This window comes from Nematolebias whitei, chromosome 10 (assembly GCF_014905685.2).
Source record: "Nematolebias whitei isolate Nwh7 chromosome 10, NemWhi1, whole genome shotgun sequence".
NCBI classification, from domain to species: Eukaryota; Metazoa; Chordata; class Actinopteri; order Cyprinodontiformes; family Rivulidae; genus Nematolebias; species Nematolebias whitei.
Window position 1 is genome coordinate 9,448,964 of NC_056507.1, and position 22,096 is coordinate 9,471,059.

The 22,096-nt window shown below is 42.4% G+C and overlaps 1 protein-coding gene across 1 annotated transcript; it reads left to right on the top strand.

The window, feature by feature from the left end:
• The first annotated feature begins 2,134 nt into the window (after positions 1 to 2,134).
• On the top strand, positions 2,135 to 21,355 carry rpgrip1l (RPGRIP1 like). Its single transcript, XM_037682624.1, has 26 exons — positions 2,135 to 2,204; positions 3,155 to 3,250; positions 3,646 to 3,790; positions 5,004 to 5,317; positions 5,436 to 5,535; positions 5,897 to 6,028; positions 6,094 to 6,199; positions 6,273 to 6,419; positions 6,508 to 6,581; positions 8,662 to 8,801; positions 8,908 to 9,014; positions 9,095 to 9,145; positions 9,216 to 9,389; positions 10,344 to 10,461; positions 12,542 to 12,994; positions 13,697 to 13,839; positions 14,011 to 14,341; positions 14,505 to 14,764; positions 16,882 to 16,980; positions 17,219 to 17,287; positions 17,425 to 17,557; positions 17,669 to 17,766; positions 17,982 to 18,168; positions 20,057 to 20,141; positions 20,746 to 20,882; positions 21,032 to 21,355. Exons 2-26 carry the CDS (start codon positions 3,163 to 3,165, stop codon positions 21,133 to 21,135), a joined length of 3,795 nt encoding a protein of 1,264 aa, XP_037538552.1. The 5' UTR covers positions 2,135 to 2,204; positions 3,155 to 3,162; the 3' UTR covers positions 21,136 to 21,355.
• The last annotated feature ends 741 nt before the right edge of the window (positions 21,356 to 22,096 follow it).

Below are 22,096 nucleotides of genomic sequence, written 5' to 3' on the forward strand. Positions count from 1 at the left end.
TAAAACTAGGACAGGTGTGATATTTCCCATGATTCATCTCTGCAGACCTGAAGGTTGGATTTGTCTGAGAGTGTCAGAAGATGTTTACAGTTTGTCTGTCACTGTGTTAATGGTTAACATCTCGTTTTCAGGGATGCACGGCCCATTTTCAGCCCAGAGCGGGAGATTAACATCCTGACCTGCCATAGAATCAAGAAAGAGTTGTTTTTATATGAAATACATTATTATAATAATCCAGGCCCAAGTTTTAGGCTCATTTCTTGTTGAGAAATAAATTCAAGTTGTTGTGATTTTTATCAAACCTTGAAAATAACAAGATGTACAGTATCGAGGATGACTCTCAGCTACTACCACACCAAAAAAAATCCCACACAACATCTATAAAACTAACTGAACTGTAGCCGTTTTTGCGTTTTATAAAGTTGAGTAGCTGTGGCTAACTCCAAAATCTAATCAGCTGTAGATGAAAAAACAATAATTAGTTTCTGAAAGTTTAATTAAAACCCATCCAGTGGTTCATGAGATATTTTGCTAACAGATAGATCCATGAACACAGGCAAAAACATTATTGCCCGCCTTTTGAGAAGGATTAAATTTGGTACTTAACTGGACACAATTAAACCTAGTTGTCTGTGGAAAAAATAATTTTTACTGATGTGTCTGGTTATTTGCTTGTTTGTTTGTTGTTGTTAGACTGACTGAAGTGTGTTTCCTTCAGGCACTTTAGTTATTCCTGTAAAACCTATGTAATCCTTTTGGTTAAATTATGAGAGGTCAGATTATTTAATGTTCTGCTGTTTGAGTTTAAATGTGCACATTAAAGTTAGCGTTTTAATTCATGCAGAAAATAATCAGCAGTTTTAATCATCGGTTAAAAGTCTCTCTAAAGAGGAGGAGGAGGTGGAGGAGGGTGGAGGAGGAGTTTCATCGTCTCAGTCATATGCTTCCACCTAGTGTCAGGTCTGGGATTCTTCAGAGATTAAATGTGATGATGAAGCTCAGAGAGGAAAAGCTCAGATGTTCTACTCTTCAAGGATTCTGTATGTAATTTTTACCCACAATGCATCTGGCATTTGTTTGTTGTTTTAATTCCTTCCATGTATTTCTTTTTGTGATGGCCTGTTTTCAGACGTCATGTTTCGACAAGACTCTCAGAAGAAGATAAATCTTTTATTTTATTTTTTTACATAAAATTTTCATATTTCCTCTCAGAAGAGGAAATGTTAGTTTAGTTGATTTCTGATTGTTTTCAACTTGTCATGTATTTTCTCCAGTCATTAATAAATGCCTCTTCTTTAAACTGAAGAGTACCAGAACCAGACCTGTTCCCTCCCTCTCTGTGGAGCTCATCTGAATATGGTGAGAAGATCTGGACATCTACCTAAACTACAATGAGAGAGTGGGGGTGAGAAGGGCCTCCTCCGCGTTCGTCTGATCCGACTCCTGACAGCTGTACGGCTGCTGGCACGGCCTGTTTAACAAAAGGTTGGTGGGCATCATGAATCTCAACGATGGGCTGACTCTGACAGATTTCAGGCTCGCCTCGGCTTTGAGAAAAGGATGAGGGGTCAAAGGTTATGGCTGGAAGAAGCAGCAGTGATGGGAGACTGTTACGGTCCAGTGCTTGCCGTGCAGCAAACCGAGACTCTGACATACGGAGGGAACTCATCTTTCCAGCCAGCTGGCTCATCTCAGAATGCTAAATTAGATCCATTGTTGATTCTTGACAGGCGTCTGACAGCAAACCTGTCAAACGTCCTGCAGCAGGTCTTCTCTGAGCCATGCTACTCGTATAAAGGCCTGCGTGTTCAGTCAGTTCTCAGACCGCCAGGCTGTCATGGACTAAACATGATGGAAAACACAGGAGATTCAATGAAAACTACAGTGGAAATACCCATGAATATTCAGGGATCCATCACCAAAACCCACTGAAAAACACTCAGTCAAAGTGTTGATTTTATTTATTTTGGTTTCCAGTTCGCTTTATAGGTGAAAAATATTTTTAAAATAACATACAACTTTTTTGGTTAAAAGAATAAACATTTAAAATCAGCTGCAGTGGCAAAAAGCAGTGGTTCGTGTAAAACTACAAATCCCACAAGTCTTTTGTGCTGTGCGCATGCGTTGTTGTCCCATAGCGACATGATGAAGGGAAGTTTTCAGTAGCAACCGAGTCATTGAACGGAAAGAAGTCCCACACAAAGGTAAATAAACGTTTTAAAAATGAGTTGAATAACTTGACTATATGTAGATGATAAACATGGAGTCATGTATGTTAAAATTATCATGTATGACTGTAAATAAAACGTCCGGTGAGTTCGTTAGCTTCTGCTAGCTTAGCGCAAAGAGAAAAATCCCAACAAACCGTTTTGAAAACGCAAACATTCACTGTGAGCTACAGGTTTAACGATGCGACGTGTTTTCGCGCTCTCTGTTAAATGTAACGTTTCTTCTGAAGTCACTGGAAAAAGTTATAAACCAAAAAAATTATTATGTTCCCTCAGTTTAGCATTATTTCACATCTTCAGCAGACATTAAATTTATTTAAAGTCAAGTTCATCTCAGACGGTTCCAAGATACATATAAATCCGATTTAACAGAATTTAGAACGTTAATTTCATTTATTTATTTTAAATAATTTAGGCCTATTTTGAGCTCTTAACATTTTCATAATTTTGTTGTAGGGAGGATGATGATGATGATGGGTGGATGATAGACAGCCTTCTCTATTAGGAGTTGTAAGCTTTGGAACTCATTACCATCTGATTTTAAGACCATAATAGATATTAAAATATTCACTTCAAAGCTTAAGAATTGGCTAAAGACGAACCAGAATTGTACTCACTTTTAAATATTGTAATTGTTTTAATTCGGTAGTTTTAAATACATTGTTTTATTTTTTTTTCTTCATTTTATTGTATTTACTGTTGATCTTAACTTTTCATTTAAAGGTCCATCTAGGGACGGGCGTTGCGAATTAGCTTTAGCTATATACACTGTGATGCCGGCATTAGATGGTCTTGATCTGTTTCTTGTATCTGTCCCTATCAAATAAACAATAAATAAAATAAATAGATGATGGATGGATTAAATGGATGGACTGTAAATAGCCAATTAATAGATTTAACTTAGTTATTTAAAAAATCTTTTTCAGACAGAAACATGTCATGTGTGCTTGATGAGACTGCTGCAGACGTTCCAGTCAGAGACATGACCGCCAAACTGACCAGACTCACTGCTGCTCCACAAGGTAGGCTGCTACCTGTACAACAGGTGTTCCACCTGATAGATCTGATCTGATGTGAGTCACGTTTCACTTCCTGTTTCCACCTGCCTGTTAAATCAGATCTGTCTTGTTTCACTTCCTGTTTCCACCTGCCTGTTAAATCTGAGGCTACTTTCCTGATTTGTTAAAAGTTTGCCTTTTGTAAACTAACTTGCACTTATAATTTGAAAGGTTTGAAGAAATTTTAACACAGTTTTTGATCAGTTTTCTATGTAAAGATAATTAATTGTTTGTTGTGTTTGATTTAAAAGGTGTTTGTTGAATGTCCTCAAAAATGTTTTAAATTTTATACAGAGATGCTTCAGCTGTCAACTGTGTATTTGTCTGTAAAAGTGTTAGTACTTTGATTCTGCCAGCAGATCCACTGATGTATCAGAATGTTAGGACGCTACAGGACATCTCCAAGGTGTCCAGGGAGGAGCTGGAGGACCGGTTCCTGCGTCTCCACGAGGAGACGCTGGAGCTTAAACAGCATGTCCACAAACAGGACGACAAGATCAGGAAGTGAGATACACACGCACGCATGCATGTGTGCATATTATTGTAAACTTACTTTCTGAGGACTTTGCATTGACTTCCATTCATTTTCTATAGCCTAACCCTGACCCTTGCCCTAAACCTAACCCTGCAAAGAGACTTCTCCTTAAGGGGACCTGGATTTGGTCCCCATAAAGAGTAGTTGGTTCCCACAATGCATGATTTTTTTGTAAAATTGGTCCCTACAAGGTAACCTGAAACAAACACACACACATCAGGCTCAGTGTTTTCATCAGCATCACTTCAATAAAAAATGTTTTTGTAAAAGAAACTGTAGAACTTCACAAGAAGAACGCTTCATTATAAACGTATTTTTCTGCCTCTCTGCCAGGTCTAAATGATCAGAGTTCTTTTTGCTTACATTATAAATAAAAAATGAAAGTTGTTTCCTAGAGTAGCATCTTACAAAACCAGCTGTTAATAAAGTAGAAACAAAATATAAAATATTTTGTGAATCTTTCAGTGTCAAAAAGACATTCTAACTGCAGATTATTTATGCAACTTGTCAGTAAAAAGCTGGGCCTGCTTTAAAGCTCATGTTTATTTTATTTTACTGTAAACAGGAACAGTTTAACCAAATGAGCTTCGTGTTTAAAAGAAAAATACCTCAAGCATGAGAACAAAATGTACCAAACATCTTTGGTAAACTTACAAAAAAGTTTTGCACCTAAACATTAAAAGATCCTCACCTAATTTAATTTAATTTCCCTCTGGGATTAATAAAGTATTTTTGAATTGAATTGAATTGAATCTCTACAATCTGATCATTTGAGTCCGTTAAAACTTGGGAGTTTCAAAATAGAAAGTATGTTGGAATGCTGAGAGAGGTCAAAGTTGAAACTGTTAAGTTCAGGGTCTCCCACTGTATGGGAACTTTGAGTGTTCCTGCTTCATAGTTTAAAAAAAAAAAAAGTTCTTAAAAGCTTTTCCATTTTTTTAAGTTTCATGCATTTTTATTTACAAAGATAAAACGTTTTCCTGAATTCTTCAGGCTGAAGCTTCATTTTAAACTAAAAATGTTTCAGACATTAATGACGTGAAATACTTGATATTACTTTTCCCATCATGCAGCCAGTCAAACACCAAACATCACTCAAACATCTTAAAAAACAACTAAACCTGCAGATTCACCCAGCTGTCAGTCTAACTCTGACCTTTGACCCCTCTCTGGACCCTCCAGGTTGGGCACGAAGCTGATGCGGCTGGTGAAGGACCGGGGACGGATGGAGCAGCTGGCTGCAGGAGGAGTCCAGCCCCCCTCTAGACTCCGAGACGTAGAGATGGAGGAGATGATGGAGGAGCTCCAGGAGAAAGTCAGGGGACTGCAGGTGGAGAACGGGGGGCTGAAACAACGCCTTCTGGTGGCCAAGCAGCAGCTCCTCAGCTCGCAGGGCCATAGGCCGTCGCCGTATGGACACGTCCTGCCCCGGGTCAATTCAGGGGTGAAGAAGTTCAGAGACAACATGTCCTCTCCATCTCAAATGCGTCCCAGAAGTGAGTCCAGACTGTCCACGTTCAGTTTTTTTATTCCCAACAGAATCACCATCTGAACTCAGAGTTCATGACAGGACATGTGTTCTCTCTGAGCCGAGCTGGACTTTGTCTCCTGCAGGTCTGAGGAGTCTGGACGAAGCTGGAAGACCTCCGACAGGTCTGCTGCCTCGATATGGACACAGTTTGCTGGAGGAAGCCAGGGCCGAGATCCGGAACCTGTGAGTTTTGCTGCCAAACCGCAGCAGTGAGTCTGTGCAGATATATTCTGTGAAAGATGAGTCAGCATTTTAGAACGCTGATTCAGCGTTCATGCTGTTGTTTTCTTGTTTAGTTTCTTTTTTATGTTTTTTGCATCTATTCCATTCTAGAGTTCTTCACGTCCAGAAAGTACTGGTGTGTTGTAAGAACCACCTGACCTGCTCTGACCTGTCTGTGCTCACTGTGTTTACATATAGAGCTGATCAGGACAGAACCACTGGTTGACCCAGGTTCAGCCCGGTAGAGGAACAGCAGCTGAGTGGTTCTGTAAAATTTTGGTTGTCAGGAGCTGAAGTTCTTTTGTGTTTCGTGGCATTCCAGAGAAAACGAAGTGGAATCTCTCCAGAGACGAATGGAGGAGATGGAAGGAGCGTCAGAGCAGCTGAGGGAGGAGCTAAGGAGGAAGGAGGCGGAGCATGAGAAGCACCTCCAGCAGCACACATCAACTCTCAGGTGTGTGCCGGAACTTTTGGAGCTCCCAGCTGTGAACAAACGTCTCACCTGCTGTTCTCTGTCAGGTCACACGTCAGCAGCAACATGTCGATGATCAAGCTGCAGAAACAGCTGGATGACAGGTCCAACTCTGTGACGGAGCTGGAGGGACGGTTCCTGCAGCTGCAGGAGGTGAGACGGGTTCACAGAAAAACTGATGTAGACAAGGTGTGATGACCCAGATGATGTCACCTGTGGTTTCCAGGCTCAGAGGACTCTGAAGGTGAGTCATGACGCTGCAATGGAGAAGGTGGATGAGCTGTCAGCTCAGCTGAAGGACGAGCGGCTGAAGAGTCTGGAGCTGAACAAACAGCTGCAGACCAGGAGCCTCAGCAAGATCCATGTGGAGCAGGTGAAACATCTGCATCAGCTGAGCAGTTACCATAGTTACCGCTGCATCAAATCACTCCTCACTTTACCTGTTTCCTGTTGTTTTACAGCTGCAGCAACAGATCAGTGAGCTGGAGCAGGAGAGAGAGCAGCTGAAGGAGGACAATAAAAAACTGCTGAACAGGTGAGCAGGTAAACAAGTGAGCAGATTAACAGGTGAGCAGGTAAACAAGTGAGCAGATTAACAGGTGAGCGGGTAAACAAGTGAGCAAATTAACAGGTGAGCAGGTAAACAAGTGAGCAGATTAACAGGTGAGCAGGTAAACAGCTGCTTCTGGTGCAAACAGTCTGAAGACCTGAAACTGTTTACCTGAAATCACCTGAGAACAAACCCATCTCTCACTTATGAGAGATGTTTATTCACTTGTTTTATTTTACAGAAATCAAGAACAAATACACAACAAATGAATTTAATTCATCTTCTGTCTTTGTTAAACACACCTTAAAGAATTTAAATTTAGTTATAGGCAGAATTACAAAAATTATTTCAACTAAAAATTGTTTTCAGTTCAAATTCGAGGAGAAAAAGGACAGAATCAGGTTGTAATTGTCATGCTTGGTTAATGACAGGAAACGAGAGAGCTGTCAGCTGAAACAAAAAAGGTCTTAAAACTTTTAGGATGCTAATAGATCAGAGCAACTGGTCAATTTTCTTAGCATCTGCATAAAGCTCCGCCTCCTTTTGGCTTAAAATAACCCCTCCCACTTTAGCTGGTGGTAAATACAACTCTTAATGTATCTGAAGCAAAATCAGCATTAAATAAAATTGCAGTGCTCTTTTAAATGCCCAACTATTATGGTCTGTCAGCCAAAATGTATTTAATGTTACTGCAGATCAACTAATCTGGACTGAAGTTGATCAGATTGAACAGAGCCAAATGAATTCACTAGGGGATATATTTCTTACACTCGTATCATATTCTTCTTTAATCTGTACTGTTACAGACCCATGGGTCACCTTAGTTTAAGAATTACAATAATACAAGTTAAAATTACTCTAAAAACAACTTTCATAGTTTACTATTTTAGTTCTCTCTGCAGCTGCTCTGAAGCCACAAATCTCTGTTTTTATTTTTTATGTTTAGAGAATTAGGCAAAAATGCTAAGTGGTCTTTATTTTTAATTTCCACTGAGCAAAATGCAAACAAAAACTTAAGTCTATGAAATTTGTGTAGTGTTTTGCAGTTTTACGCTGTTTGTGTTTGTCTAAAAGAGAGCAGTGGCTGTCCACCGTGTTAGACAGGGAGTAAAACGGTTGTTGTTTCCATCAGCTGGTTCTAAACAACCAAAATGAAACGTGCAGGTGGACCGAGGAAGTGCCAGCGCTTTGGCTGATGTAAAATCTGATGTGTTTGTTCAGGTGTGTCAGCCAATCCTGTCTCTGTCTGTTGATGAAAAAAATGGGTTATTAAAACACACATTTATCTGACTCCAATACTTATACTTAACCCATTCAATACTATTGGTTTCAGAAGGCAGAGGCGTGAGGTTCGAATTAACTCTATTTTTATTACACAGATCAGATCGAGAACAGTTTTCATAAATAAATGCAATTAGAGTCAGAGTTTCTTTATTTGTCATACGCACTGCATGTGGTACATGTGCTGGACTGAAATTGTGTACACAAGGTTACACAAAGAGTCTCTGGGTTCAGACATTTATCCCTAATGCCAACAAAGTTGATGCTGGTTCATGAAGCCTGAACTGACCTACTTCCAGCCTGAATCCACTTTAAATAGTGTTAAAATGTCAGTTTCTCTGGTGGGCTGGACTTTCTCTAGGTCCTACTGTTCTGCCCATTCCCACACAGCGACATGTTTGGCCTTGGCGTGGTTTTCCTGTTATCAGGATGAGTAACAGAACTTTCACTGAAAAATAGCGACACAAGACACACAGAATGGAAGAAAGAGAAGAACGCCCATACCGCCTGCCTGCTTAATTAGTTTTATCTTAGCATGAATATTCCAGAAAAATGCAACTTGTATTCTGAGCTGAAGTACTGCAGTTCTCGAGTTTTCACTTTCCAGCTGTCTGCTTACAAGAACTGTCTGCAAAGAACAGAAAACACACAGCTTTTCTTAATACCTATTATTTAATGATTATGGAGTAAAACAACACACTTTAACTCTTATTTGATTATACCAGTAATGTTTTAAAGTAGAACAATCAAGTATTAAAATGAATATTTGATTCACTGTTCGCAGCGCCTTCGATGTTTCTCAGCAGCAGAAGTGGAAGCTTCAGGAGCAGCAACTAAAGTTACAGATCGCTCAGCTGGAGACGGCGCTGAATGCCGACCTCGCCGACAAAAACGAAATCCTGGACAAGATCAAAGCTGAGAGGGGTGAGTTAGCGTGTCGCACTGATTCTGGTGTCGTTCAGTTCATCTTCATGTGAAGGACAGCAGCTCACAGGAGATCATTTCACGCTTGTTTGTGACTGCGGGCCAGACAAAAATGAGCAGATGACAAAAGAAAATCAGAGACTTCACATTCAGTTTCTGGAACAGAAGCAACAAGTGGAGGAACTGAAGACCCGCCTGGAGTTCTACAGCAGAGTGAGCTGCTTCAGAACCAGAACAAATCCTGAGATTCAGTGAAAACTAGCATCCTAATGTTGTTTCTTTGTTTTTTACAGGAGAACGATTATAGCGTGGCTGAGCTCACCGAGGCGCTGCTGCTCATCAAAGTAAGGCTTAACGAAATTAAACACTTATTTTGTTTCATCAGAACTTCACTCTCACCGTGTCGCCCCTCAGAAACGTAAATCCCAGAAGAACGGAGATCTGGGCTTCCTGTCAGAGGTGGAGGAGAGCAGCAGCACAGAGAGCTCCATCATGGAGCTGCGAGCTGCTCACGCTGAAACCATCCAGGAGCTGGAGAAGACCCGGAACCTCCTGAACCTGGAGAGCCGCATCAGCAAAGACCACAAGGTGGAGGAGGGGGGTCCAAACTTATCTTCCTGATCCTCGTTTACATCACATTCATAGATGGGCAGCAGGAAATGTTGCATCAACATCCATCAACATTTTTCTCTAACACTCAGCAGGACTTCCTTTGTAATAATCTAAACTACAACAAAGGCAAACTCTTATTTTGAAGAGTCTCTAGGTCAAAGCTTCTTCCTGTTTGCTCTTTCAGTTTAACTTTATAAACCCTGAATCCTGTCGACCCTCTGACTGAATCCTCCTGAACATTAAAGGTCCGATCAGAGACAAGATGACATCTGAGGTTCTACAGGGTCTATAAGGGCGGCCATGATGGAAACATAGAAAGAAGAAAAGCATGCTGGGTAATATAGAAGACACTATCTGCTGAGTCACTGCCATAGTGATTCCTGCCTTTTTTGGGGGAGTAGAAAGAGGACAGGTAGCACTTTAGGTCTTTAAGCCCCACATCAACAGCCTCTGGGTGAAAACCCAAAGTCTTGACCCATGAGCAGCAGACGGTTCTGTTCATCACACATGTTCATTTTTAAGTTTCTAAAATGTTTTATGGAGGAGTTAAATAAATCCTTCCCATTCGGATTAGAAGAAAAACAAATTTCTGAGTTTAAAAATTGAAGTCGATGAGAGTCTAGATGCGTGCACTCTGACCTCTGATGGGATTTGAGAGAAAACTGAGTCCTTTAGATGCTGTTTGTAAGAAAACAAAAATACCATGGTTGATGGTTAAAGAAGACTTAAGTGTGTGGGAATAACAATTTATTCTAATGATGAAAAATTTAGATAGCTCAGAAGATAGTGGCATCATCACGCTCAGAAGTTGAAAACAGTCCTTAAAGACAAAAGGAAAGGTCTGAGGGGTCACAGTTTTCATACTTTGTTTCTTGTTCTTGAGTCTTTATTGACTCCAACGTGACCGTTTCCTGTTCTGCTGGTCATCAGGCGGAGCTGGACGTCGTGGTTCAGAGGATGAACAGCAGCAGAACCGAGTATGAGCAGAAACTGGCCTGTCAGGCTCAGCTGCTGGAGTCCAGGGCAGCAAAGATCACCAAACTGGAAGGTATTTTCATCCGAACGGCAGACCGATCGCAGTTCAAACCTCAGGACATGGGACTGATTCTGTCTGCAAACATGAACAGAACAGAAACTAACGTATGAGGCAAACCGTCCAAACCAGTCAGCTGGAAACAAGGCTGGAAGATGATGAGATGGAGAACAGAGAACAGTTTAGGAAAACTTTTAAATAAACCAACAAATGTGAAAGAACAGTAGGGAAACTTTAGTTCCAAAACATATATTTTTTACTAAACATAAACTTTAGTTTCAGAGCAGCTCTGTCAGACTTTATCATTCTCATGTAAGTTCAGATGATCTTATTGTCAAGTTCTAAGAGGAGTCCCGTGGTTTCAGCTGTCCAACAGCTCAGACTCCGTTCAAATGTTCTGAGTCAACATTTGGACTCAGGACAAATATTTGTCTGAACGCTGAATTAGCATTCACACTGGTACCTGGATGATTGAGCATGAACTTTGCTGCATTCACACTATTGTTTTCCTGTTTCTTATTATTCAATATATTTATTGCATTCCAACTACTTCTGCATGTTTTGTGCTTTTTTATCTGTGTATATAAAAAAGTTTGGCTTATTCGGGAGATTTTAGGTTTTTGTAACTTTTATACTTTGATATACCTACCTTATTTACAAATATTTTACGCATTGAAATACATTGAGATCTCTTTAGTTCCTTCAAAAACATTTTTCTGAAATCTAACAAGGTTCGGTCAGGTCCTCTGGACGCACCTGACACAAGCTTCTTAGATTCATCTTACCTGCATTATTGAGCAGCATCACAACATCTTTCTGAAATCTCCTCTACTTTTATCTTAAGCTACTTTTACTTTTTAGCTACGATTCTGGTACTTTTTGTTATACCACCTGTCTGCTGCTCTTAGCTTTTAGTCACCTTCTCCTACTAACAGCATTTAGCTACCGTTCAACTACATTTAGCTTTCAGGCAGATGTTAAATATTTTTTGTTACCATTCTGCTTTTTTTAGCTTTTAGCCAGGCTTTTGCTACTTTGAGCTTGTAGCTAGTCTTTTGATACTTTTAACTTTTAGCTATACTTTTTTACATTAAGTTTTCGGTTAGCTTTTTACTACTTTTAGCTTCTAGCTAAATTTTTCTGACTTTTTATTGAGCTACTGTCTGCTTGTAGCAAACTTTCGGCTACTCCAGCTTTTTTCATTCAAACTTTATTTATACAGGTTAGTCTCATTGAGCCTCGGGGACTCTTTTTACAAGAGAGACCTGATTTTAACAAAGCATAATGACAACAGTAGACAATTATTAAAAAGCATACAAATGGAGAAGAACAAATAAAAGAAAATGGTATAAAAAAAAACAAAAGCAGCTAGGTTGTAAAGCGGTATAGAAAACTAAAAACAGGAACATGTCTGCATTGGTTTTTCCCATGAACTTAACAGATGTTTAAAGCTGTTTAGAGAGGTCAAGGTTGAGAGCTTCAGGTCTTTTTGCAAGATATTCCAAGAAACAGGAGTAGGAGAAGACCCTTTTGCCTAGTTCAGTCCTCACTGAGGGAACATTGCATGTAATAATGTCCTGAGAGCGCACGCTGTAGCTGCACTCACGAAGAGACATGTAGGAGGAGATGTATGAAGGCAACGGACCAAGAAGTGATTTAAAGATGAAAATGTACCAGTGGGAGAGTCTGCATGAAGTTAATGATGTCCAGTTAACCAGTGAATACAGGGTGCAGTGGTGGGCATGGTAGTTACAAGTAGGTAGTTTTAGCCACTGTTCTGCTACTTTTAGTTTACATTTAGTCTTTTGGTAAGTTTAGCTTTTAACTATTATTTTGTTACATGTAGCTTTCAGTTAGCTCTTTGCTACTTTTAAATTTTGGTTTGGGTTTTGTATATTTTGATTTTTAATTAGCATTTTGCTTCTTTCTGCTTTTAGCTGACATTCAGCTACTTTTACCTTTAACGACTCAGTTTCAGCTTGTTCAGTGGGTTTCGTCTGTCGTTCGACTCTGTATTTTAACAAAAAAAAAGTGGTTTCTTTGGTTACATTCCTGGATTTTGCAGCTTTGATTTAGTTCTGTTTCTGCTCCTCAGCTCAGCTCAGAGACATTGCTTATGGCACCAAGACCTACGTCTTCAGACCAGAACTCCCAGGCAACATCGAGGAGGACGAGTCTGATGAAACTCTTCACCTGGAAAGTGGAGAAAACTTCCTGGAGCTCCAGATCGTGGGTGCCACACTGACTCCGCCTGCCCTGCAGACGCTGGGCGATGCAGATCCCTCCACTTTCTGCACCTACTCCTTCTATCTGTTCGAGCTGCACGCCACTCCGGTGGCAACGGGTTGCCGTCCCAAATATGGTTACACCTCCAGGTACATGGTGAGCATGGACGAGGACTTCCTGGACTACCTGCACAGGTGCTCGGTCACGGTGGAGCTGCACCAGGCGCTTGGTCTGGACTGGAGAACCGTGGCAAAGGGACAACTGCGGCTGCAGCAGCTGACGGAGCGTGACGGGAAGGTTCACGGCAGCATCCCACTGGTCGGTGGGTCTCATCTGAATGAAGCACAAAACAAACGGACTCACAGTGAGGAGCTGAAAAAAGCTAAAACTAGTAAAAGGCTAGACTGACTTAAAAATCATTAAAAAGCAAGCTAAAGGCTAAACAACAAAAAAAGAAGATAAAAGATTGAAAGATTAAAGAGATCTCAATGATCACTATGGTGTTACTATTTGTTTCTAACTTTTACCCGAATGAGCTTAATGTTTTAATTTATAAACAGCACAAAGTAGTGTGACTGCTGACCCAGCTTTCACAAACTAAAAGGACTGATCAGAGCCACAGGATCCAAATTATTTCTGATCTGGACTCAATAAAACTGGTCCTGTACAGAACAAAGAAAGGTATCCATCTTTAAATTATTTTACAGTGAAACAAAAACCACCAAAATGTTGTTCTAACCCAAAGATAAAAAAAAAAATCCATAATGCAACCAAAGGCAACGTTTAAAACAACCTTTGAAACCTGAGGTTTTCTCCAGAGAAACTCCTGATTCATTAATTAATTATTATTATCTCTTTATTAATATTTTATAAAAGATAAACATTCATGTGTTTTAAACTGATGCTGCAGGGGCGCCCGACCTGAGAATTATTTGTTCAACCTGCTGCTTCTCTCTGAACGAGCTGCTGCAGCTCTGAGCTCAGTCCTCCTGGATGAATCCTGAAACTCGTCTGTGTTTGTCAGGAACAAACGAGGAGGTCCGCAGCTTTGGCTCCCTGGATTACTGGATCAGACTGAAGCTCCCCGTGATGGAGACGGTCCATCTGTACCGAGAGAAGCTGAAGGCTGCTGAGTTCATCCAATCTGACCTCCATCCACACCCGCAGGTACTCCCCATCACGTGGTGTTGCTGCTTCCTATGTAATCTGATTACAGACCTGCTGATAAAGTTGTTGGTTAATAAATCAGGTGACGGGCTCGACTTTATCAGATGGTTTAAAACTTTCACTTCAGTTTCTCTTTCATTATTTCTTCTGTCTGTGTAACATCATCTGCAGCCATCAGACAGCAGCTGGAACCATCTCTCCATCACCATCCAGCGCTGCTCAGACCTCCAGTCCAGAACCTCCCAGCAGCCCAGTCCTTACGTCTTCTACAAGTTCTTCAACTTCCCCGACTACCCCACCTCCACCGTCAACGATCACTGCAACCCCGAGTTCAATGACCTCAAGTCCTACTCAGTCCCGATGGACTTGGATCTGGACCAGTACCTGAGGTCTGCAGTGCTTCAGTTCTACGTGTTCGACTACAAAGAGGAGCAGAGCGACACATACCTGGGGAAGGCCCGAGTACCACTGCTGCCTCTGACTCAAGACCAGGTGGTCTCTGGTAAGTTTAACTGGTTCATAAGAATTTCTGAAACTGGACCACATCAGCTTTGTTTTCCGTTTCTTCTCATCACATACCTGCAAGTTCTTCGTGTGAGAGGTCAGAACCCAATGAAAGACGCTTCAAACAGGAAATTAATTTAACTCACTCATTGGGTCCTCAGGTGTGTTTGAGCTGGTTGATCCTTCAGGACTCCCCGCCGGCTGCATTGAAGTAACGCTGAGGTGGAAGTCGACCTACCTGCCTCCACCAAGCGTCATCACAGCTGCTGAAGAGCCCAGAGTTATTCCAGAGGAGGAGGAGGAACAGCAGAGCACGGAGGAAGCAAAGACAGACCCAGAACCGAAGGACGTCTCGCTGCAGGGCAAGAAGGAAGACAGAAGTCTTGTTGACCGCAACATTCGCTCTGCTGCTGCTGCCAAGGTCAAGAGTTTAAGTGGTTTGTTCTGCAAGACAACGTAAGCTCAGTTCGATTTGTTACAATCCTCTTCATCCTCATGACCATGAAGAGCTGACATGTTGCAGCACCACTGCTTGGCTGGTGAATCAACAATAAAATAACATAAAGCTGAGAATTACTCTTAAAATATGTCTGATTTAGCTGCAGTGCACAGCTAAGTGTTCATTCATGTTCTTTTTCTCAGGATTTCATCGTTAGTCACAACGTACAAATGTCTGAATAAAACTTCTCAAAGAAAGAGCAGCTCTGTAACAGATCTGCTCTTTCTTTTTCTCTGTTTGTCTTCGAGCTGCAGATTATTTAGATCTGTCCAACTGAGCATCATCACTCATAATACAGTGTTAGTTATTTTTTCTTACTTCAAACAGATTCCTACTCCCAAGAAAAACAAAAAATATTTATCCATGACTGATACTTTGTTCAGAGTCTCAAACCAGCCATTATAGAGCGGAAGCCAGTGTTTCTCTGGTTCTGCTCCCAAGCCTGGGTAAACGGTGAGGGTTGTGGCATCTGCTGTAAAACAATCTTACCATAACTAACATGCTAGTTCATCAAAGCAACACCATGAGACAGAGGGAGAAGAGGAAAGTCAAGAATGTAGGACTGAGGGTGGCAACTCTAAATGTGGGGACAATGACGGGCAAAGGAAGACAGCTGGCTGACGTGATGCAGAGAAGGAAGGTAACTGGTGGGAATCCCCATGGACTATGATGTTTGCAGATGACATTGTGATCTATTGTGAGAACAGGGAACAAGTGGAAAAAAACTTGGAGAGGTGGAGGTTACACTTAAAGAAAAGGAATGAAAGAGCCATAGCAAGACAGGTGGTACATGTGTGAATTTATTTTATTCATTATATTTTTTATTTGACCTTTATTTTATCAGGACATTCAGTTGGGAACAAATTCTCATTTTCAATGACAGCCTGGCTAAGAGACAGCAGCTACAGAGTGGTAAAACAGCAGGAGAACATATAAACAACTAACAGCCAAACTTCAAATCGTACAGACCAAAGGTATGGATAAAAATCAAAGAGCTAGAGCAGATCTGTGGTTCAAGAAAATGGGATTTATAGATCAGCAGAAACCAGTTTGTCGGAGTGTGGAGAGGGCCAGTTCACCAGGAAGGACAGAGTGAGGCCAGAGGACAGTGATGAATGCTGAATGGAGCTCTGGTGACAAATCAACTGGCTGCGTGATGAAGGGTGGTAGATGTAGATGATGTCACCATAGTTAAAGAGTGAATGAGAGGGAGGCCAGTGGAACAGTGAGGCTACAAGGAGCAGAGGTCACAAAGGTGCAGGACTTCAAGTACTTGGGGTCCACTGTCCAGGAAAATGGGGTGTGGGGTAAAGAGGTGAAGAAGAGAGTCCAGGCAGGATGGAGTGGATGGAGAAAAGTTTCAGTAGATTTGTGACAAAAGGGTGTCAGCAAAGGTCAAAGGAAAAGTTTACAAGACAGTGGTGAGAACAGCTATATTGTATGGTTTGGAGAGAGAGACATGGACAAAAAGACATGAGAAAGAACTGGAAGTGGCAGAAATTAAGATGTTGAGGTTCTCCTTAGGAGTGACAAGGATGGATAAGATGAGGAATGAGATCATCAGAGGTAAAGCACATGTTGAACAACTGGGAGATAAAGTTAGAGAGACCAGACTGAGATGGTTTGGACATGTCCAGAGGAGGGACAGTGGGTATATTGGTAGAAGGATGTTAGAAATGCAGCTGCCAGGAAAAAGACAAAGAGGAGATAAATGGATGCAGTTAGAGAGGACATGGAGGTAGTTGGAGTGAGGACAGAGTGAGATGGAGGAGGATGACTCGCTGTGGAGACCCCTGAAGAAGGCTTAGGATTATAGGCGAATTGAACAATAAACCAACAGAAGTAACATGAGTTGGACCAATCAAACCATTTTTATTGGACCTTCATGCTGACTGTAGGGCAGGGGAGTTTTAATTTCTGGTTTAGTGAAGTTTTGAATAAAAGTAATAAACTGATGCTAACGTTGGTTCTGCCATGAGTAACTACAGTTTGTAGAACAAACAACTGCTCTCCTAACGCTCAGTCCTAACACCCATCAGGAGAAACCACCCAGACTCAGAGGACAGAAGACTCAGGAGAAGGACGGATCAGCTGCCAAACGAGTCACATTTATGGACACCACACCTGCAGATGACCCGGTGAGTCCTGAACCTACCACAGAGAAGACAACACCCACATAAACATGAACCTGTTCACCTGTTCAGGTGTTTAGCGGGCTCTCTTTGGAACAGGAACAGTTTATCAGGTTGAATCATGAGCATCAACAGGATTTGTTTCATCACATTATTCCAAAGATTTAAACCTGAATAACTGAAACCCTGAAGGGTCAGTTGGATGTTTTTATGACGTTTGTTTGTTTGTTTGTTTTTTTAACAGTCTGTCGTGCGCAGCTCCGCCAAAAGTTCTCCAGACAAACCGAATGCAACGTTCCCTCCTGCTGTCAAGGTAAAACATCTCTAAATATAAATCCCAACTGAACGTTCTCCTCCTCATCAACAGGTCACGGGTTGCTGCTTCATGTTCAGGAGCTGAATGAAACCTGCAGGTTCTCACAAAAGGAAACGATGCGTTTGGGTTCACAGGTCATGTCCAGACCTCCTCAGAGAGCCACAGAAGAGGAGGATGATGAAGAGTCTCATGTCTCTGAGGGACAGGTGGTTCAGAGCGGTCAGTCCTTCTCCGATGACTCCGACATCTCTGAGGAAATCATTGAAGGTCAGAATACGAATCGCCACAGACCTTAAACTCACCGCTGATTCAGGAAATGGTTGTATCAACATTCAGCGTTTGTTTTTGTTTCTTCCGTTGTTTTGTTGTTGTTTCCAGATGTTCAGGTGGCTCCGGCAGCTGCAGACCTTCAGAAAGAGTCACATCAGTCAGACAGCGATGACTGCATCGTTCAGGGACCATCTGCAAGGAGGAAGGTCAGTGAACGCCTCGCTGTGCTTGCAGTGAATGGCGTCTGTGGGCGGAGCTTGAAAGATTTTCTAACCATGCAGAAGAACATTTCTTTTTACTCACTCTGAAAGTTAAAAATCAAATTTGTGTTTGTTAACGGATGGATCATTTTCATCATCTGAGTTTTAAATAAATAAATAAATAAAATCTCAAAACTTTCTCCTGATGTTGTGATCTTCAGTTGTTGGAACGGCTGCGGGTGGAAGTCGTGTCTCTGAGCCTGACGCCGCAGTCTCGGCTTGCGCGGGACGACAGCGTGGTCCGACTGTTTGTGGAGTACAACTTCTTGGATCTGCCCACAGAGGAGACCCCCCTGTCCCTGCCCAAACCCCTCCAGGGCCGGAGCATCAACTACAACTACAGCAAAGGTTTTTCCCTCAGTGCAGCTCTGCCCTCACAGCAGCAGAGATGTTAAACTCATAACTACCGGTGGTTTAAAAAGTTACCGTAGATAAATTTATCCTTTTAAAGCTTCAACCTGGGCAGCACGGTGGCGCAACTGGTAGAGCTGCTGCCTCTCAGCGAATAGGTCCTTGGTTCAAACCCCGGTCCAGGGGCCTTTCTGGGTGGAGTTTGCATGTTCTCTCCGTGCATGCGTGGGTTTTCTCCGGGTACTCCGGTTTCCTCCCACAGTCCAAAAACATGCATGTTAGGCTGATTGGTAACTCTAAATTGTCCCTAGGTGTGAGTGAGAGAGTGAATGGTTGTTTGTCTCGTTTGTCTCTGTGTGGCCCTGTGATGGACTTGCGACCTGTCCAGGGTGTACCCCGCCCCTCGCACAGTGATTGCTGGACATGGGCACCAGCGACCCCCGTGACCCAAAATGGAATAAGCGGGTAAAGATAATGGATGGATGGATGGAAGCTTCAACCTCAGGACTGAGCTCAGTACAAGAAAAAATTTATCTGTGAAGCTTTTAAAAGAATAAATATCCTTCAGCTCTAAATGTTGTTGTGTCAGCAGCTTCAGACAAATAAACCTCCCTTCCTGTTACGGTCAAACTCAGTGTGAAAACCATCCCAACCAGCTCTGATTATTTTGAATTCTTTGACAAGAAGAAATGGAACAAGGGCTTTTCCTCCCATAGTTTGATCTGAAAACATCCTAATGTGTTGGTTTGATGTTGAAGTCTGTGGTTTCAGCTGTGCTCAACCTCTTCAGGGATTAACAGACTCTCCTCTAATTCCTGACAGATTCTGCTCAGATTTCCAGTTTTTACTCTTCTTTTTGTTTTCGTCAGATTGCTGTGAAATGCTCATCAAATATTTGTTAGGTCCCTGTCTGATGTTGATCAGATTCTTATGAGGTTCTTGACCCATACTGATCAAAAGCTTACCAGATTCCTGTGTGATTCTTGTTAAGTAAACAACAGATTCTCATCTGGTTCTCGTCAAACTTGTACTTTTTCTAAGCCAGATCTTTAACATTGACACATTCAGTGGCCTCAGGATTCATCTCTTCTCTTTGTGGATCATGTGATTCTGTTGGCATCATCGTGCCATGATCTTCAGCTCTCACTGAAGCGGTTCACAGTGGGGATGAGGATCAGAACCTCCAAATCTGAGGTCATGGTCCTCAGTCTGGACTGTTCTCTCTGGGGTGGGGGTGAGGTTCTGCCTCAAGTGGAGGAGTTCAAGTATCTCAGGGTTTTGTTCTCTAGTGAGGGAAGCATGAGCTCTACAGATGGATCGGTGTAGCTTCTGCAGTTTTGTGTACGCTGTGCCGGTCCATTGTGGTGAAGAGGGAGCTGAGCTGTAAGGAGAAGCTCTCTGTTTACCGGATGGTCTACGTTCCTACCCTCAAGTTCTGAACTCTGGATAGAGACTGAAAGATCCTGGATCCAGGAGGTCTAAAGGAGTTAACTCTGCAGGGTAGCTGGACTCTCCTTAGAGATAGAGAGGGAAGTTCAGTTCTCCAGGAGAGACTTAGAGTAGAACTACTGCTCCTCCACACCCAGAGTAGACCGCTGAGGAGGTTCAGACATCTGGTAAGGATGGACCCTGGTCGCCTCCTTAGGAAAGTGTTCTGGACAGGTCTAACTGGGAGACTTGGTCTGGAGAGACTCTCAGCTGGTCTGGGAACACTTTGGAGTCCTCCCAGAAGGACTGGAAGAGGTGGTCGGACCTCCCTGCTTAAAATGCTGTCCCCGAGACATGAGTCCAGAACAAGAGGACGGATGGATGGGCATTTTGCAAATACAAGAAAATGAGTTCAAACCTCAGGTGTTTATTTGTTTGTTTGTTTGCTGTCCTGCAGTGATTCCTGTAGATGCTGAGAACAACGCGGCGAGGCGGCGGCTGCTGAGAGACGTCCTGCAGGGTCGAAACCCTCAGATGGAGAGGTGAGACAGGAAGTGAGACGGCTGACAGGAAGACTAATGCAGCTTTACTCATCCCTCAAATTCATTGGTCCCAGAACGTTTTAAATGATGCGTACCACTCAGCTCCACCTGAGATCAGTTTAAATGTTCAGTTTGGGGCTCAGTTCTTTACTGGTCCAACCTGTCCAGTTCTGTCTCTGCTCTTACACGGTCAGACTGGTCCTGATCTGTTTGAATGTTCTGGGAGATCTTGGTGCTTTCTGACCCAGCTAAGACAATAAAAAGTGACAGTTAAAGGAAGAAACTGCAGTTTGTCACTGACTACAAAATAATAAAGATTTGGTCTTTATTAAAAGACTTCTTCAACAGAATTAAACTGAACTCTGAATTTAGTTTGGGCTGGAGTCAAAGCCATCGGGTCGGTTTGATGGGACCGGACCGATCCTGTTCAACTGACGACACTAAAACAGATGATAAACTAGAGAACTGGTTCTATTTACTGACATCATAGATCGTTTTATTCTGATGGTTCTGATCAAGTTACTGATGGATCAGTACTTGGACTGATCCTCAGGCTGAGTTAAGGTTTCTGTGGATGTGACTCACCTGACCCGTTTCTGAACAGAGTCCAGTTCACGGTGGTCAGCGAGCCGCCGGAGGAGGAGGAGCAAGAGAGGGAGTGTGAGGATGTGGGCGTGGCCTACCTGAGAATACCTGAGATCCTGGAGAGACGAGAGGAGCTGACAGAGGAGAGGCTGAGGGGTGAGCGCTCACACACACACCGACAGATATGCACACACACACAGACACATAGGTTCAGACACACTGAGGTTTAACACACACACACACACACATGCATGCACACGTGTGTGTGTGTGTGTGTTAAACCTCAGTGTGTCTGTTTGTTGCAGTGTTGGGCGTGGAGGACAGCAGCGAGGTGGTGGGCAGCCTCACCGTGTCTGTGGAAGGACTGGAGGTTCTGCGGGCCATTGTGGAGGACCAGGATCTGGAGTGAACCTGGATCTTCCTCCTTCACATCCCCTGGTGAAGATCTGAGTCTGGTTTCAGTCTGAGGGAAGATTCTGGATGTGTTTGTGGTTCTGTGGGCTTGTTTCGTGGCTGATCGTTTCTGAATGAACCTGCAAAGGAGAACATTGTGAAGATTCTTCTGGAACTAGTTGTAAAGGATTCAAAGTGTCAACGTGGGTTTGACATTTATCTCCAGCTGGATTTAGATGGACCAGAGTCAGAGGAAGAGTCAGAGGTTTCAGGGGGAGGTAAGTTTATCTCCATAGCAGCAAAAGTGGACGAGATCCTCCCGACATGCTGAAGGTTCTGGAGGACTAGAACTAGAAGATCCTGGACACAAGACCGTTTGGGATGAACTCACTGATGAAGAGTTCCTCAGTTCTGACTCACTGCGTGATGTTTGCTGACAGTCTGTAGATTCAACCTTATCTGAACTTCCTGCAGGTCCCTTTCAGATTAAAAGCAGGTGAGCTGATAGTTCAAACTAGAGTTGCATTCGAGCCTAAAAAATCTGACCCGGCCCCGGCCCATAGCCATTATTTACGAACCCGACCCGACGAATTAACTGTAATTACAGGTCCGAACCCGAAAACCCCCAACATTTTTAATTACGCTTTTACTGCTTTTGTAAGCAAATCAGTTTGACATGATTTAAAAATGTATTTCAAAGAAAGGAAGATATAAGATTTCATGTTTATTAACAAGAGTCAGCGGATTATTATAGTTATTATAATATTATAGTTATTATAATATTATAGTTATTATAATATAGTTATTAACGGTTGGCGGACGTGCGCGGCTGAGTAAAAGGGGGCAGAAGATGGATAGGAGCTGAGGGGGTGTTAGTCCGTTTCATGGCCATCAAAGTGCATTAAATCCCTGCTTCTGCATTATCTTATTTTTTTTTTTCTGCATTATTCACACGGACCCTGCTCTGACATGTCTGC